General features: G+C 33.1%; 1 protein-coding gene across 2 annotated transcripts in view; it reads left to right on the top strand.

Annotated features, from left to right (window-relative positions):
- The window catches only part of LOC145674435 (venom dipeptidyl peptidase 4-like), a 306,212-nt gene that overhangs the window by 245,873 nt on the left and 44,002 nt on the right, over window positions 1-16,337 (top strand). For both annotated transcript variants that reach the window (XM_081744492.1, XM_081744501.1), the window contains exons 9-13: window positions 4,958-5,081; window positions 6,705-6,928; window positions 9,703-9,931; window positions 12,850-13,037; window positions 15,784-15,978. In XM_081744492.1, coding sequence (XP_081600618.1) covers window positions 4,958-5,081; window positions 6,705-6,928; window positions 9,703-9,931; window positions 12,850-13,037; window positions 15,784-15,978 — 960 coding nt within the window. The remainder of the gene's footprint in view (window positions 1-4,957; window positions 5,082-6,704; window positions 6,929-9,702; window positions 9,932-12,849; window positions 13,038-15,783; window positions 15,979-16,337) is intronic.

Below are 16,337 nucleotides of genomic sequence, written 5' to 3'. Positions count from 1 at the left end.
AATTACCGTTTCTCTGTCGCGACAGGCATTGGAAGTCCAAGAACTGTCTGGAAGTGATATTACCAACTTAAAAGAAAGTTATAATTAAACTTTTATATAATATTATTTGTAAGCCTAAAAATTATTTCTTTTTACCAATTAATTCTTTGAGTCTTCTCTTTGAGTACTGTATGATGGTGCTGCAACCTTTAACACACACACACACACACACACAAAAAAAAAAAAAAAACTGACTCGAAATTAAATAGTGAACTAGTGCAACGTTTCTCAACCTTTTTTCCTTTGTGGCACACAAAAGACAAAAGTACGTTTCAAACTTTCGCGACTTTTCCTAGATGCAAAAAGGCAAACACATAATAATACATACAATACATTTTTTATTATGGAACGACTATGAGATACAAATCTCACAAGCAAATTACGTAAGACTCTTGAATAGAAGCATTAACATAAAAGAAACTCATGACTCTTAAGCAGGAATATGAGAAAGAAATATTACCATCAGAAATATAAGAAGACGACATCAAACCTAAAACTAGTGAGATAAGATATTTGTCCCTGGTGATTTTTTCAAAGTATATCTATGTAAGGACGAACTCTTGACAGACACACTCTCATGTCCAGTGTTTCCTTCCAAAGAAAAATAAAAGCGTTAAAAGCAAACTTTCCAGCTTTAAACTTGGAAGACAAGTGTGAAATAAAGTCAATTGGTGATAAATTTGTATTATCTTCTAAAGATAATTTCTTGGTGGAAGATCTTAGAAGACATTAAAAATCTCGCGACCACCGGGTCGCGGTCGCGGTGGCTCAGTAGTAGAGCGTTCAACTCTGGTGCGTGGGTTTTCTTCATTCCACTTTCCCACTTTCTTCATTCCACCATTTCATTCATCTCTCATCATCACCGTCTCCTTTAGCCTAACCGGCATAACTGTGGGACGTAAAACAACAACAACAACAACAACAACAAACACCTGACATGTATTCGCGACACAGCGGTTGAGAAACGCTGAACTAGTGAACTACATAAAACAATGCCAAATTTGTCTCCTCTCTTTGAAAGGCTGCTTTGGAACGCTATTGCATTGATTGGAAGTGCTATTGCCATCATACAGTGCATGTTCTACTGGGTTAGTGCTTTCCAACCATTTTCTTATGGTGACAACCTATTAGTACACACAGTTTTACACAGGGCCAGTTTTAGACATTTCTTAAATGTAAGTAAACAACATTTAAGCACTCTCATGTAAATCATAATCTATATATATAAAAGAGAACGTACAAATCCTTTGTCCGCTCATCACGCTAATACGGCTGAACCAATTTCTTTTATTTTTGGGGGGTTATTAGGATTTGGACCCTAGATGGTTTTTATCATATCACTTTAATTTTCAATTACCAGTGTCTTGAGATAATTGACCATTCAGGTGTCCATTACGTACAAATCCTTTGTTAGTTCATCATAGGTATAAAAATAAACGTATTTATATGCAACCCGCATGACCGTGTCACTCGGCGGGTTAACATACATGACAGGCGTTATAATGGTTTTTATCATATCACTTGAAAGCGAAAAAGTAAAAATTATCTAAGTAACAAAGTTTATTGCGTTCGGGGGTGACCGCAGCGAAGCGGGGCGGGTTAACATAAATGACAGGCGATATAATGTTAACATTTACTGCAATCTTCTATGGTTTTTATCATATCACTTGAAAGCGAAAAAGTAAAAATTATCTAAGTAACAAAGTTTATTGCGTTCCGGGGTGACCGCAGCGAAGCGGGGTGAACGCTGCTAGTAAAAGCATAGAAAATTTTAATGGACAAAAATTCTTCAAATAATTGTTACAATTGCAAATTCATTCAATATTGTAGTCTCTCTGTGAATTATTAATGAAAAACAGCGAAATTATAACTAATTGACGAATACTGAACAAAGTTCCAATTTTAATAATTAATAGCATTTTTTTATTAAATAAGCACAATACAAAAGTAAGATATATACCTAAGATGTATTTTGACAAGTATACATTCACACATAAAAATCGAAACAGAATAAAACTCATGAGCCTCAACTCTAACATTAACACAGGTTTGATTCTGACAAAGAGATATACTCTTATGCTTCATTAAAGGCATATTTACATACTATTTTCTAGTGATACGATTATGGTAATTAGCTTAATTTCTCGTTTCTTTGTTACTAAGAAGTTCATATTACAAAGACACTATTCTGGTTTTCAACTTGGCAAAATCTCTTATTATTCCATTTGTATTCATTTCATTGAGTATGCCATTTTCAATGGACATCAAAGCTAGTCCATTTAATCGTTCTCGACATACAATTGGTCTCAAATAATTCTTTATTAATTTTATCTGAACTTGTTTAATACAAATAAATTATAAAAGTGTGTGCCTTAATCGATATTTGTCTTTGATCCACTGGCGGAACTTCAAAAGCAAGTCTCTCGCACAAAAATTCTTTTCAGGGTCCCTTAGGTCCATAAAACAATTCAGTCCTTTCATGTCTCTTTCAACACAGACGTTCAAAATCAGGCAATGAGTAACACAATGTATGCACAAGCAATTGCACACTCTTTTGGGTCCGAAGAGATTTTGAACTAGCCTACAAAATGCAAATAGTTTTGTGTATTTGCCTCCTGAAATTGTGCTAATTTTCTTAAAAATTAAAAGTTCTGGGGGATCCAGACTCTTGGACCACCACCGTCGGTGCATCCCTGAACACAAGTTACTAATAATCAAAACTCTACTTTGCATTAGGACGATTACCAAATGTTTAAAAATATCGTTCCACCGAAATTTAATACGAAAAAATGGATTGAAGCGTATGTATACGCTGCTGTGATTGACAGTGAAAGTTCTTTAAAAAAAGGAAGAAGAAAAAAGGGGTAATTATATCCTAATGACCTTTTGATTTTGATTACAGTTATCCTTTCGAGTTATATACGCATATACTGCGTGAAAACTAATTGTATTGAAATAAATTTTGAAATACATTAAATTTAACATAAGATCCATAACCGAAAAGCCTTATCCATTCCATTTTCATTTAACAATTAAATTTCTGAACTCAAGTAAAATAAACTTAAAATTTCAAAAGTTTGTAGACTTACAAATTCTTCGTTAAGAGTAAGTTGTATTGATAACTCCCCACCTCAACATTTGTATGATTATCACTTTTGAATTTTTGTCCAGAAATTGAAAGAAACTTTTTAGAGCCTTCGCTTGCCTCTCATCATCTTTCAAGTTTCGTAGTTTTCTTTTTCAATAAGTTACTCACTTCATTTTTTTAATCGTTGACCATTATTATTACATGAAAAACAAAGTACTATTAAAAAGTTAAAACACACATCATTATAAACAACAAAAACGAAACGACTCAGAATAAAAACGAAAATGTTGAATGACATATTAACTAACAGAAGTTGACAAAGTGAGCATTAAGCAGTGGGCAGCGATTGTGAGCCGCTGATATTAGGAACTTAAGTTAAAATTTCCCTCAGAAATTATCAAAAATTCCATTTGTACCACCCGTCACTTCTTAGTATTCCCCCCCCCCTCCTTGGAGCAATGGACAACAGAAACCTAGCCGCTTGAACTTCAATAATGTGCATTTCATTTACGCTGATCTTTTTCAACAGTTAATTGTGGTCATTGAACCGAAGCTCTATGTGGGAACACTGTTTATGACAAGACAAAGCACCCCTGAAGACATTTCTTTCTACTGTGATAATGCCACTCAATCCATAAGCAACACGTGCAGTTGACTTCCTTTTGCTCGTTGATCCATTCCTATTTCAAAGACTATTTGACAATAATATTCTGCAGCAAGGTTGCGGAAAGGTTGCTGGGAGAGGAATAAAGAGTCAGTTATATTTGTATTTTGTGCATATGAGGATTGTGGAAAGAATGTCGCTGCCTTTAGTTGTACTGTCGTAGTGCTTAATGAAACATAAGAGAAAAAGTTCATATGGACCTGTGGGGAAAAGTGCATAGTTTCAGAGCTAGAGCTGTCCAAAATCATGAAAAAGCCAAATTTCAAGAGGTCCTATTTCGAAATCGAGAAACTGTGGATGGTGGTCCTTACCAGTGTAAAGAAAATCATGCATACGCAGGCCAAAAAGCAGGGCATAGCACCGATTGAAATCCGTCGTCAGCTGTATCGTTGCAAAAATGTCAATGCTGACCCTGTGCGCCTTGCTTTGTGCTCTAAGGTCAGTTGCTTCAACACAAAACTTCTTGATCAACAGGCACTCCGTGACAGTGGTGTGCAATAAGGAGTGGAAAATCTGCAAGATCTGCTTGCTCATGCCGTTAGGCCCATGGACCTGGCACAGATGACGATGGATTTCGATTGGTGCTATGCCCTGTGCATTCAAAAACTTTATCACTGCTCGCACTTCACACGCGGCGGGAGCTGGAATAGGAACGTCCATTTTCAACCACTGCCACGACGCTACTGAGAAAAATAGGGAAGTTCCGCTGGCGCATGTGCCATGTTAGGACCTTACTCTCTCACGTACACGCAGTCGCTTCGCGCAACATACGGTTTCCTAGCTATGGGACGCGTGGGAAACTTACTTTCTGGATCCGCCTCGTAATATGTTACAGGTGAGAAGGAAGATGCATAAGGACAATTATATTTAGTGTCATTGCTCATACAATTGGTAATTAAGTTAAAAATTTAAATGTAGATTAGACTAAATGAAATTAATAATATATTTAGTACAACTTGTAATAAATTTCTGTAGTTTTGAAATGATCAAGTTATACAATATACAAGTACTACCTAACAAACCAAATAATTTGAGATTTTTTTTAAAAAAATTTGGCTACTATTAACATTGACAAATTTGAAACTAAGTTATGTTGCTTTAATTTGAAACTCTTTAATAATGGTAAAGGACCATATTAAAACTGTTCTATATACTCTTTCTTATAGAGACCATATCTTATCAGCTGTTAGTTGGGCGAATGACGAAGAAGTTGTGGCTATTTGGATGAACCGAGTACAAAATGTTGCAGTAATTAGCCGTTGCAATGCAAACACTGGTACTTGCTCAAGTGTAAGTATAAATTAAGTTTAAATTTTATATAGAAAGTTTTATTTTCAATTCTATAATACAAGATCATCTTCATATTCACCATGAATCTGTCCATTTACCATTTTTCATAATTAAATAATTATGTAATAAAACATAATTGCATAATTCTGTTTCGAGGCGAACATTGAATAAATTTCTACCTCCCTAACTATTTAAAATCGTGAATAATAAAATGTTTAAGTAAAGTGAAAGAGGTTATGGTGGTTCGATGGTAGAGAATTCACCTATGATGTAAAATATTCTTTAGTTTACTCCCAGCTCATATACGTTTGTGGTAGATACCATCTTAGTCATTCGTTTTCTTTGGATTCTTCCGTTTTCGCTTACTTTTCCTTCATTGCACTAATTCTTCTATCATCATTAATTGGCATTTATTATCATATTTTCCTTTGAGGTACAGAGCATAACCATTGAATGTTAAACGACAGGTTTAATTTTAATTCATAAAGACAGAACACTTATTGGTGCTAGGGAACACTTATTGGTACTGAAAAATATGTATATACAGGATGTCTATCGGTCACGAAATTCATGAAAAAGTCACGAAATCAGAAAACGGTCATGAAAGTCACGAAATTTAGCTTTTGGGTCACGAATTTGTTTTTCATCTGTACAAATGTAAGTGCAGACCGGAAAATTTTGTTCTATAAGACGTCAAAATTCACCACCAAAAATGTCTATGGTCGGCTTTAGACGCTACCAAATCGCAACCAAAGTATGCTTCTATCACATGTATGAAAATTTGGCCTAATTCGCACCCAAATTCGTACTTGAGAATGTTACGAAATTTTATAGTTTGGTAAAGAAAAGGTCACGAAAAAGTCACGAAATTTCATTTTGAAATTTTAGTAGACACCCTGGTATATATCGACCCATAATTAATAAAATCAGTGACATTAGTACAAAAAAAATGTATATATCGATACGATAGTAATTACTTATCACTTTGAACATTTCATTATGTAGTATCTGTGTATGAGCCCAGCCACTATGTACAAATATTAAGATCAATAGACAAGTAATGAACTAAGCAATTATTATAATAGAAAACTAATTTATCTGGTAACAGAACAATTATATTCGTAAAAGTAAAAGGACAAAGTCACGTTCATTACGTAACATACCTACTCTTTACGTACATATTAATTGTAAATCATGATTTCAGAAACTAACGACAATAATTTTCACAGTATTTATCATACATATTTCTAATTTTGACATTGAATTTGATTGGTTAGTTATTTAAAGTAGATTATATACGAAAGGGTACCTTTTTTATTCGTATTTCTGAATTGCATACGTAAGAAGTTTAATAATAACAATACAGGAAAGAAATAAATATATTCTCATTTTAAAATTCTATGCATGTACTATAAACCTTTTCTTAGTGTGCACACGTCTTGTGCAACCCATTTTTGTGGTCCTTCTTGCTTTATTTGAACACATTACTTCTATTTTATTTATTTTTGTTAAAACAAAAATTATTGATTAAGGAAAAGTTGGATTCGCAGTATTTTGAGTTGAGGTATTTCAGATATACCAAACTATTGGAGTTGAATTTAATAGGTTTGTTTTCTTTGATAGATTTTGGAAACTCGACAAGAACGAGGATGGGTGGATTTATTTGTGCCACCCTTATTCGGATCCAAAGGAACTAAGCTTGCGCTCATTTTCCCTCATAGTCAAGGTAGTGTTGGTGATTTTAGACATGTAACAATGATTGATAGTTCTGGAATCCCTACTGCTTTGACCTCAGGGAAATTTGTGGTGACGGAAATTCTCGGATGGGACGAACCTGATGGAAAGATGTAAGTATTAATATAAATATCGCTGTTTTCATGCTTCTCAAAACCCACTCCATCTTTATGTCCAGAACGCTGGACAACTTTTGTGCGGTTCTGAATGGTGTTATTGTTTTAAATGAGAAAAATCGTGTGCGTAAGTTACTGAATGCTTCTAAATTTAGAATGCAGTAATATTTTGTGGTGATCTGATACTACTATCTGATATGAAATATTCTCAAGTTTTACTTTACATAATCATATTTTTCAGAAAATTAGCTCGTTCATTTTTTCCCTTGCGAAACTAATTTATCTTATGGTTTCTAAACGCGAAGAACCAGCTACTAGGTAGTGACTATATGGTAAGAAATCGAATCGGTACTATATTAGTGATTATTTTCAATGTAATTTGTCCCTAATAACATTATATATATATAAACTAAATAGAAATAAATTTAGTATATATAAATTTATATAATTTTTTTCTTGGCTATAAAAATTTCATGTAATAGTATTGGAAAGAGAAAATAAAAGTGTATCTGAAGTACGTGTACTGTAAATGTAATGATTTTAGTTGATATTATATTCTATTGACAAGTAAGTGGTTAATATTTGATTGACTAGTAACATTTTTTTGACAGTTATTTCACTTTCCTTAAAACTATACTTACAAATAAATAAATAAAAAAATGAACAATGATTTTGGCATTCTCATTATAATTTCATTTCTAATGGGAATAGTCTTTTTCTCTGCACATACTGTAAACAAATGCTGAAATAGGTTTTGATGTGTAACAATACTTACTGGCTACCGATGTTTGGCTGAAGTAGATTATACTTTAAATATTTAAACGGGGTGTAATCTAAGTCTATAGTCAAAAAATATGGATTCCTTTTCCTTCAGTTCCGACACAGTAAAATTAATTGGAAATGCTCGAAACTAAATTGGCTCTAAATAGTGTGTTCAGTGGCGTATTTACGATTTTGTTTCGGGGAGGGCTTTGCTAACTTTCGGGGGGGGGGGGGGCTTTGCCTGAAAATGTGAAAATTCTGCAAGATATTTCATATACTTTATTATAGTAAGTAAGGTTTTGGGGGGGCTTAAGCCCGGAAGCCCCCCTAAATACGCCACTGAGTGTGTTCATTCTAGCGGAAATCACTTAGTACGTAGCGACTGGTAGTCGTGGCAGTTTTCACGTAGTTATCTCAAATAGAGCTAATGCATTTTGCTTAAGAACACAGCGATAGTTTATGAATGCTTCATGAGTTATCTTTTGCACAAAAGCTATTAGATGTTAAATAAAAAAAAAAAAAATAATAATAATAATAATAATAATAATAAAAAGTTACAGAATCTGAAAGATGGCAATGTGAAGTAAAACGTATCGGAAAAATCAGAAATAGTCCCTACGGTCAGCAATAATCTTCTCCAACATCCAGGTAGGAAGACATGGGTCCACGGTAACTTGGCAGAATGTAAACCAAAGACGTCGTCCAGTGCTGGATCACCTCGTCGAGGGAGGAAAATAGCTAAACAATTTTTTTTTTTTTTTTTTTTTTTTGTCAACATGGAGAATTTCCCGTCAAGTACGAGTTGTTCCATCTAATTTTGTATCTTTTCCAACACAATAAATCTTACTATATTATTATTATTAATTAAAAAAAGGAATTTGGTAGTGAATGTTATAAAATATATTTACGTGCTAAACGTATCAGGTGTTTTAATAAATTATAAACAAGAGCGAGAAACGGCACAAAAGAATATACTATAAAGTAATACATTTTAAAAAAAGTACAGTAAATTCACGACTATCCAGCCAAACGTGACGGAACGGCAGCCTGGATAACAAAAATGCTGGATAGGCCAGACTTCTATGCTTACTCACTTTTTTGCCTCATCTATACACATTTTTTAGACTAAAAAACTACTGTAATTAATATTTTCTGATGCCTTAGCCCAGGGTCAGTATATTCGTAATGCACAATTAAGAAAAAAAAAGTAGGGCCGCGGTGGCTCTGTGGTAGAGCGTTCACCTCTGGTGCTTGGGGTCCCGGGTTCGATCCCAGTCCCCGCCAAGTGAACTTTGTGGTGGACAAACACCGCGTGCGTGGGTTTTCTCGGGGTTCTCCCGTTTCCTCCCACTTTCTTCATTCCACCATTTCATTCATTTCTCATAATCACCGTCTCCTTTAGCCTAACCGGCATAACCGTGGGACGTAAAACTCAAAGATTTCATTTCATTTTATTTTAAGAAAAAAAGTAGTATAGAAAAACGAAGCCCACGTATACATATTGCACACATTTTAAGATAAAATTTTAAATGCCTGATTTAATTGCGGCAAACATAAAATGGTGTACTATGTACAGTATATATAATTTTAAAATAAACAAAACACTAACGTAAACGTAGGGCTTATCATTAAAAGAATGCTTTAAATGTATTTTATTGTTCATTGATAAACGACTACACAAATGTAAAACGGTAAGCATAAGATAAAAGAGCCAAAACTTACAGTTTTAGTCTCTGAAAATTACTATTTCTACTTGGCAATTATTTGTAAATTACTATTTCTACTTGGCAAAGTCGCGTTTTTATGCAGGCGTTAAAAGTCCAGTAGGTCATTCAAAAAAAAAAAAAAATGTTCATTTTATTACAGATAGTTGCTTTTGACTAGGCCGGATAGTGGTTAGTCTACTGTACTATAATATTTAAGTTTAATAATACTCTATAATGAATACTAAATTTTTCTTTGTGCATTACATTGTACTTTTTTTTTTTTTTTTTTTTTTTTGCTTTAAGATACTTTACTGCGACGGAGGAGGGTAGTCCCTTCAAACAGCATCTATATAGAGTGAGTGACAGTATTATTGGGGCACCTCATAAAATAGAGTGCCTCTCATGTAAAGTTAAGACTGAAGATGGAGGGAAAAAATGTACTTACAACTCTGCTGAATTTAGCAAAGATAAATCACATTACGTTCTTATATGCAATGGTCCAGATGTACCTCAAGTTACCATACATAATAAGGTAATTTTCTTCTTTTTTTCTTTTTTAAAGAAATAAGAACAGTTTGTAAAAAAATTACCGGTAATTTATTCTAAAACAGTCGTTCTCGACCTGGGCGTTACAGGCTACTGATAGAAATAAACTGAAATTATAAAATAAAGCTCCACCTATAATGACTATTTACAATTTTGCCTTAGTAAACATGTTTGAAATTTTGTCATTCATATTAAAGATTTTTACGTCATTGAAAACTAAATAATTGTGCAAATTAAATTCTTTACAAAGTGGTAAAGAAAATGAGTACAAAATAAAATATCAGTGTACACAGACTTCAAAAATTATCTTATGAAGTACGAGCAAATTATTATTAAATTAAAGGAAATTATTATTCACATGACTAAGTTATTGAGGACAACTCTAAATATAAAACGTGTCCTTAAAAGATGCTAGCAATAGATCTAGACAACAGGTATAGATTCACAAAGACTTCTCTGGAAGGTGTCTATAAGTACTTTAATACTTCTTAAAACAGCAGAGTCTATTGTTTCATGCTTCAAAAGAAATTAAAATATTTTTAAAAAAATACAGATCAAATTATATTAATAACTAAAAGGGTACAGTGAATTAGTAACTCAAATCAAAGAATGGTTGTTATATTAATCTGTTATTGTTATGAATGACAATATTTTTTAATACAAACTTATTATTTGCTGAGCCAAACAATATATTTACTCTAAAAAACTAAATACTTGTGACAATTTCACCAACTATCTTTTTGGCCTCATCAGGTACTATGATATACATGAGTAATACACAATCTTGTATACAAACAACCTCTGAGACATCTCAGCATGTTATAATGCAGTAGAATAATGTTATGCATGTATACTAAAATTAAGGTATTACAAAATCTTATTCAGTTTCACCCACAGAATTGAAAATTTTATTTTCATGAATAGAATTAATGATGAGTTTTTCATTCATAGTTTGTGATTTCATCATATTATTAAATAAACTAAACTTTGCTGTTTTAAGAAGTATTAAAATATAGGTTTTCTATCCATATTTTATTTATTTTAATTGACGTTTCAAACGTACTGATTGCGTTTATAATCAGAATTGTACTGGTGATAAACGCTATCAGTGTATTTGAAACTGCGCCTTTTTTTTTTTTTCTTTCTTTCTTCCCAAGAGATTTGAAGACTAAATACTTCGAGGTTGTGAAAATACTTACCAAATGACTCTCATGTTGTCTGGCAGCGACCTAGGTAGAAGTCTGTTTTGAGTCATTGTCGTTTCGATAAAAAAAAAAAAAAAAAAAAAAAAAAAAAAAACCTGCAAGAACTAGTATGTCTTCCTTTCAAACGGAAGGTAGTATTTCTGACTCATATGATGATGCAACAAAGGAAAATTTATCTCTTCAATCATAAATGGGAAAGTGTGTCGTAATTGGTGCAATATTTAGGACCTGCTAAACACAAAAAAATCGGAATTCGGAATAGGGGTCGCCAGGCGGCTCTTCTTATGCTACCTATTCACATTCTTTATACATCCCTTGTGGGCTTCATTTGTGTTAACTGTGTATATAATGCACTGGAAAATTGTGAATAGTATAACCTGGAAAAGACAGGTAATTAATTGATTCTGACCAAATGAGTAGGAACCATGATCTTATATACAGCCTGATATTGGTGTTCCGGTTTTTCGTTTACTAAATCTGGCAATGCTATATATATATATATATATATATATATATATATATATATATATATATATATATATATATATAAAACTCTGTTAGAAAACAAACCATACAAGGCAGACAAAAGAATTTTTGTTTTACTGGATACCACAAGTGACAAGTAGAGACCTACACAGTATCCTAATACAAGGTGGTGTCATGAAACTACGTAGCACTCCGAATATCTACGAAACGAATTATCCAAGATACATGATTATCAAAAAGTATTGGAAATACTTTAATGCAGCAATGGATCAACAATTTTTGATAACGGTATATATGCGTTTCAAATATAAATAACCCTCATCTTTACACTCATGTGATCCCAGTTCTCATTCTTGATATCTGAGCATTTGAAATTAAGAAATAAATGCTTATACCTAGTTGTGAGAGATCATATATTAATACTTAACTCTGTAGTTGTAAGAATTTCTAAAAATAAAGATGTTTAAACTAAAATTTACTGTTCCTGGGTAAAATTTACTGTTATGTCTGGGTATAACAAACGGATCCGTGAACTGGAAATATTTTAACAGCTGGTTCTAGCGAACCGGTTGAATAGCATCATTGTATGTGTATATTCTTCACTCATCATCTAAAGTTCATTCAATTCCTATACAACGACCTTCTGTTCATGTCATCTCGTTACTTGCAATCTTAAAACTTTATATCTTTAATTTATCAATATAATTTCATCAACTATCTAAAACTATCTCGACATATTACAGCTTTCATTAGAAATAATTTACCCTCATGATTAGTACAGATTAATAATGTGTTACGATTAACTCTTGTGATTATGTTTTACGTCCTTATGAAACACCAAGGTTAACAAGAGCTACTATTAGAGTGAGATCCGAACACTCGGTTTGCTTTCCGAGACGTTATATTCTTAGCACCGTTTCGACTTAAGAACAAACAAATTGAAGAACACGCAACTCAGTGTCTACTTTTAATGTATAATTATACGATTATTGTTGTAAGCAGAGGTAAAAGTGAGGGGGAACGCGGGAGGACGCCGATACCGACTTCCAAAAAATATTTATGGCGTCCCCGCACTTGCTAAAAAAATTACAATGGGCAAAGATAAGCACAGTGACGTTATGTGTCCCCCTACCTTTTCAGATCCACTTTTCCTCCTAATTGTAAGGGTGTAATATCTTGTATAATGTTACTCCAAATTTTCCTTTCATTTAAGGAAGGTGAGCAGCTTCTCGTTTGGGAGACTAATAAACCTATGAGAAATTTACTTAGCGATAAAGCTAAGCCAACTTCGCGAAGGATTGAAGTTGATGTTCCTGGTGGCTTCAAGGCACAAGTAAAATTATGGTTACCCCCGGACCTTGATGAATCTGGAAATACCAAATATCCATTGCTTATAAATGTGTAAGTAAAACGCATCCTTACATTTTAATAGTATGACACTCAAAACATTGTAATTTGTTCAAAGTTTGTAATTTAATTGTATTGTTTGAATTATGATTAGACTAAGGAGACCATAAATCGTTGAGCAATTGCCTCCCGAACTTAAACGCAGCTGCGGGAAATGGCTTTTATCAAGTTATCTGATGAGACGAAATTTTTACACAAGCGAAATCTTTTGTTAACTTAAATTCTGGAAAGCAAGGGAGAAAATAACAAATTCAAAGGGAGATAAAACTGATAGAGAAAGAAGCGAGTTAGTTTTAATTACAATCACCGAAAAAAAAAACGATACTAAAACAGATATTACTTTTGTATTAGCGGTAATAATGGTTATTGAATTAGATTTTATTATTGACGATAATAAAATTAAATATATCGTCTTTTGATTTATTTTCTTATTTCAATTTGTAATTCAGCCCAGGTAACTGCGAAACCAATTCACTCAAAGCATGTACTATTTTGAAAAAAAAAAATCAAAAGTTTCTAATGACTACATCGAATCCTTAAAATATATATAACTATAAAATTAGAGGGGACCAACCAGTATATAGAGAACTTTGTATTTTAGCGGTTGGGTGTAAAAACAAGAGGGAATACACTAAAATGTGTAGAAGTTATTATTTTGTAATGTGAAGGGAATTTAATGTTACACAGAGTGTGAACACGGGTAGTATTAGTAGAGAAAATTAGTCTGAAACCATAGTGCTAACTGTTTCGCCAGCAAAAATTACCCGTTCACGGATGGAGATAATGCTTTTAAATGAACTTAAAACTCAATTGTCATCACTGTCACTTATTTAGTTTGTTTTAGCTAACTGCCAATATTTTATACGAATGTCAGTCAACAAATTAGTTGAACTGCTTGAGAAAACAAAACAGGAGTGAACTTATACAATACTTTTATTTGTACACATATGTTTCATACAAAGGCTACTTTTCGAGTAATCACATCCTTTATTTCAACATTTGTCGAGGCGTGGCACAAGGTTTTCTATGTCTTCTGTGAAAAATTTCCGTCCAACATCCGATAACCGTTATTGGGTTACATCTTTCACCTCGCTGTTAGTTTGAAAGTTCTTCCTTTATAGAACGAAAAACATGGGGATTACTGTTTCTGGGCTAGAAGGAGGACGCTCTTAGCATTTATCGAAGTTGATGGTTTCCCTCATGTTAAGCCTCGTCAATATTTGTACATTCGTTCTCAAGCACTTTGCACCACTTTGCGATAGCTTGACATGATAATGCATTTTCATTATACACTTTGTGTACCTATCGATAAATTTCTGTGCAGTTAAATCTTTTTGCCCACTAAAACAGATTTACTGCACGCACTTGTAATTTGAACGTCATCTGCAGCTGCCGGACATGTTTACAACTGATTAGTAAGCAAACTACAACTGCCGCGTCACAGCCGCTACTTCCTGTTGTCACCAAATTTCAACAAAATATCCGTATTCCAAGAGTTTTTACGAAGTTGTGCAATTAACTTTTCGACTGACCCTCGTAATTAGGGGTTATTGCGTTACGAAACATTTGCTCGTTTTCTGTTATCTTTGGTCAGCTATCGAACAATGTATTTTAACTAATCACGAAAATGTGAATTGTCTCATAAGGAGTGCTGAAAAAGGAAATCAGAGGAAGAAAAGAGAACAGTTATCAGGTGAAGGCCTAAAGTCGAAGTCATGACTCTGCATAACCAAAACATTAACAACACAAGTAAGAGAAATCCTACCGTAACTCGAGTTTTGTTCAAAAACCTAATTGCTTTGATGTTGAAATTTCATCAGTAGTAAATAGTAAAAAGTACTTTTAGGACCAGGATACAAAAGTAGCAATCTATTATTCAACATTAAGTACAGTAAAAGATTTAATAAAAGAATTCACAAGTACAATCAATCGTATTGTACTGCTTTCGTAGCCCATCTAATCAATATAAATATCAATTTATATAAGTGTGTATAAACATTGTAAATGTAAATAAAAAAAGAGAGAAGAAAACTAACTACAGTTGTAGAAGCACCAAGCAACTCAAGAAAGTTTGTATATGTGTTTGTTTGTTTGACATTGTAAGGTAAAGAAATTTTAAAAAATAATACAAAAATACATCTGATTTCTTGTACCTAATAATAGTGATAGCCGAAAGACTCAAGGTTAGTTCCTATTTGAAAGTTTTTTTTTTTTTGTCCTGATACTTAAACTTTTTCTTTTTTTTCCGCTACAACCCATAAAGGACTATTGCTGGTCAGCTAATGCGAGTTCAACTAACAATGCGTAATAGTATATTAGTATATTGATTTCCAACATCCTTATTTTTAGGGTTTCTTGAGCGGAGGCCGGTACTTTTTAACTTGGGTAGCTCTTCAGTTGCTTCAAAATGAAGGATCAACACTGAAAACTTCGTACCCCCACAGAAAATCGAAATCGGGAACAATGCGCAACAAATATATGAGCTAATCAACCAGCTATACAGAAGTACTATGTTATTTCTACTCTTAGTTAATTATTACTTATCTAAAACTGAAGATAAAATTATTTGGTTTTTATAGTAATTGAAAAACAAGCATCCTGTAACCAAGAAACTGCTAAATAACATGTTTAAACACAATTATAGTCCTAAAATAATCAATATATCCTTCATACCTTTCTCTACGTCATCATTAATATAATTTCGTACAAAATTGTTTGATTTCAAGAAATTTATTTCCAGATATGGTGGACCTGATTCTTTTCAAGTTACTGACAGATTTGTTGCTGATTGGAGTACTTACCTTACTACCAATAAAAGCGTTATTTATGGCAGTATAGATGGACGAGGATCTGGGCTCAAAGGGAATAAAATGTTGTATGCTGGATACAGAAATTTGGGAACAGTGGAAATAGAAGATCAAATTAATGTCACAAGGTAAGTTTCTTGACACATTCACTCTTACAACGACTTCGGTCGGATTTCAATTGACGTGTATAAACTACTATATCCAACTAAAGTCTAATTTGAGCACCCACGGAGCTTTTTTTCTTCTTTTTTTAAATCCCGCCAGATAATTTAGTTCGTCTTAGCTCTCAGAGATGGCTGACAAATATTCATTCTACTAAGGAATCATGTATTTCGACGTAAATTCTTTTTCCTTAAGATCTACTTTCTAAATGTTTTGTGAGCCTGACATACCTATTTGAAAATGGATGGTCTGTGCGTTTAAATACCTTGTGTAACTCGTGGTCGTGAATATGTTAATCTAGTATAATAGGAGGTGTATGAAGAAT

This window comes from Thermobia domestica, chromosome 2 (assembly GCF_964235325.1).
Source record: "Thermobia domestica chromosome 2, izTheDome1.hap1.1, whole genome shotgun sequence".
NCBI classification, from domain to species: domain Eukaryota; kingdom Metazoa; phylum Arthropoda; class Insecta; order Zygentoma; family Lepismatidae; genus Thermobia; species Thermobia domestica.
Note: the sequence above shows the minus strand (reverse complement) of the source record. Positions and strands in the feature narration are given on the sequence as shown.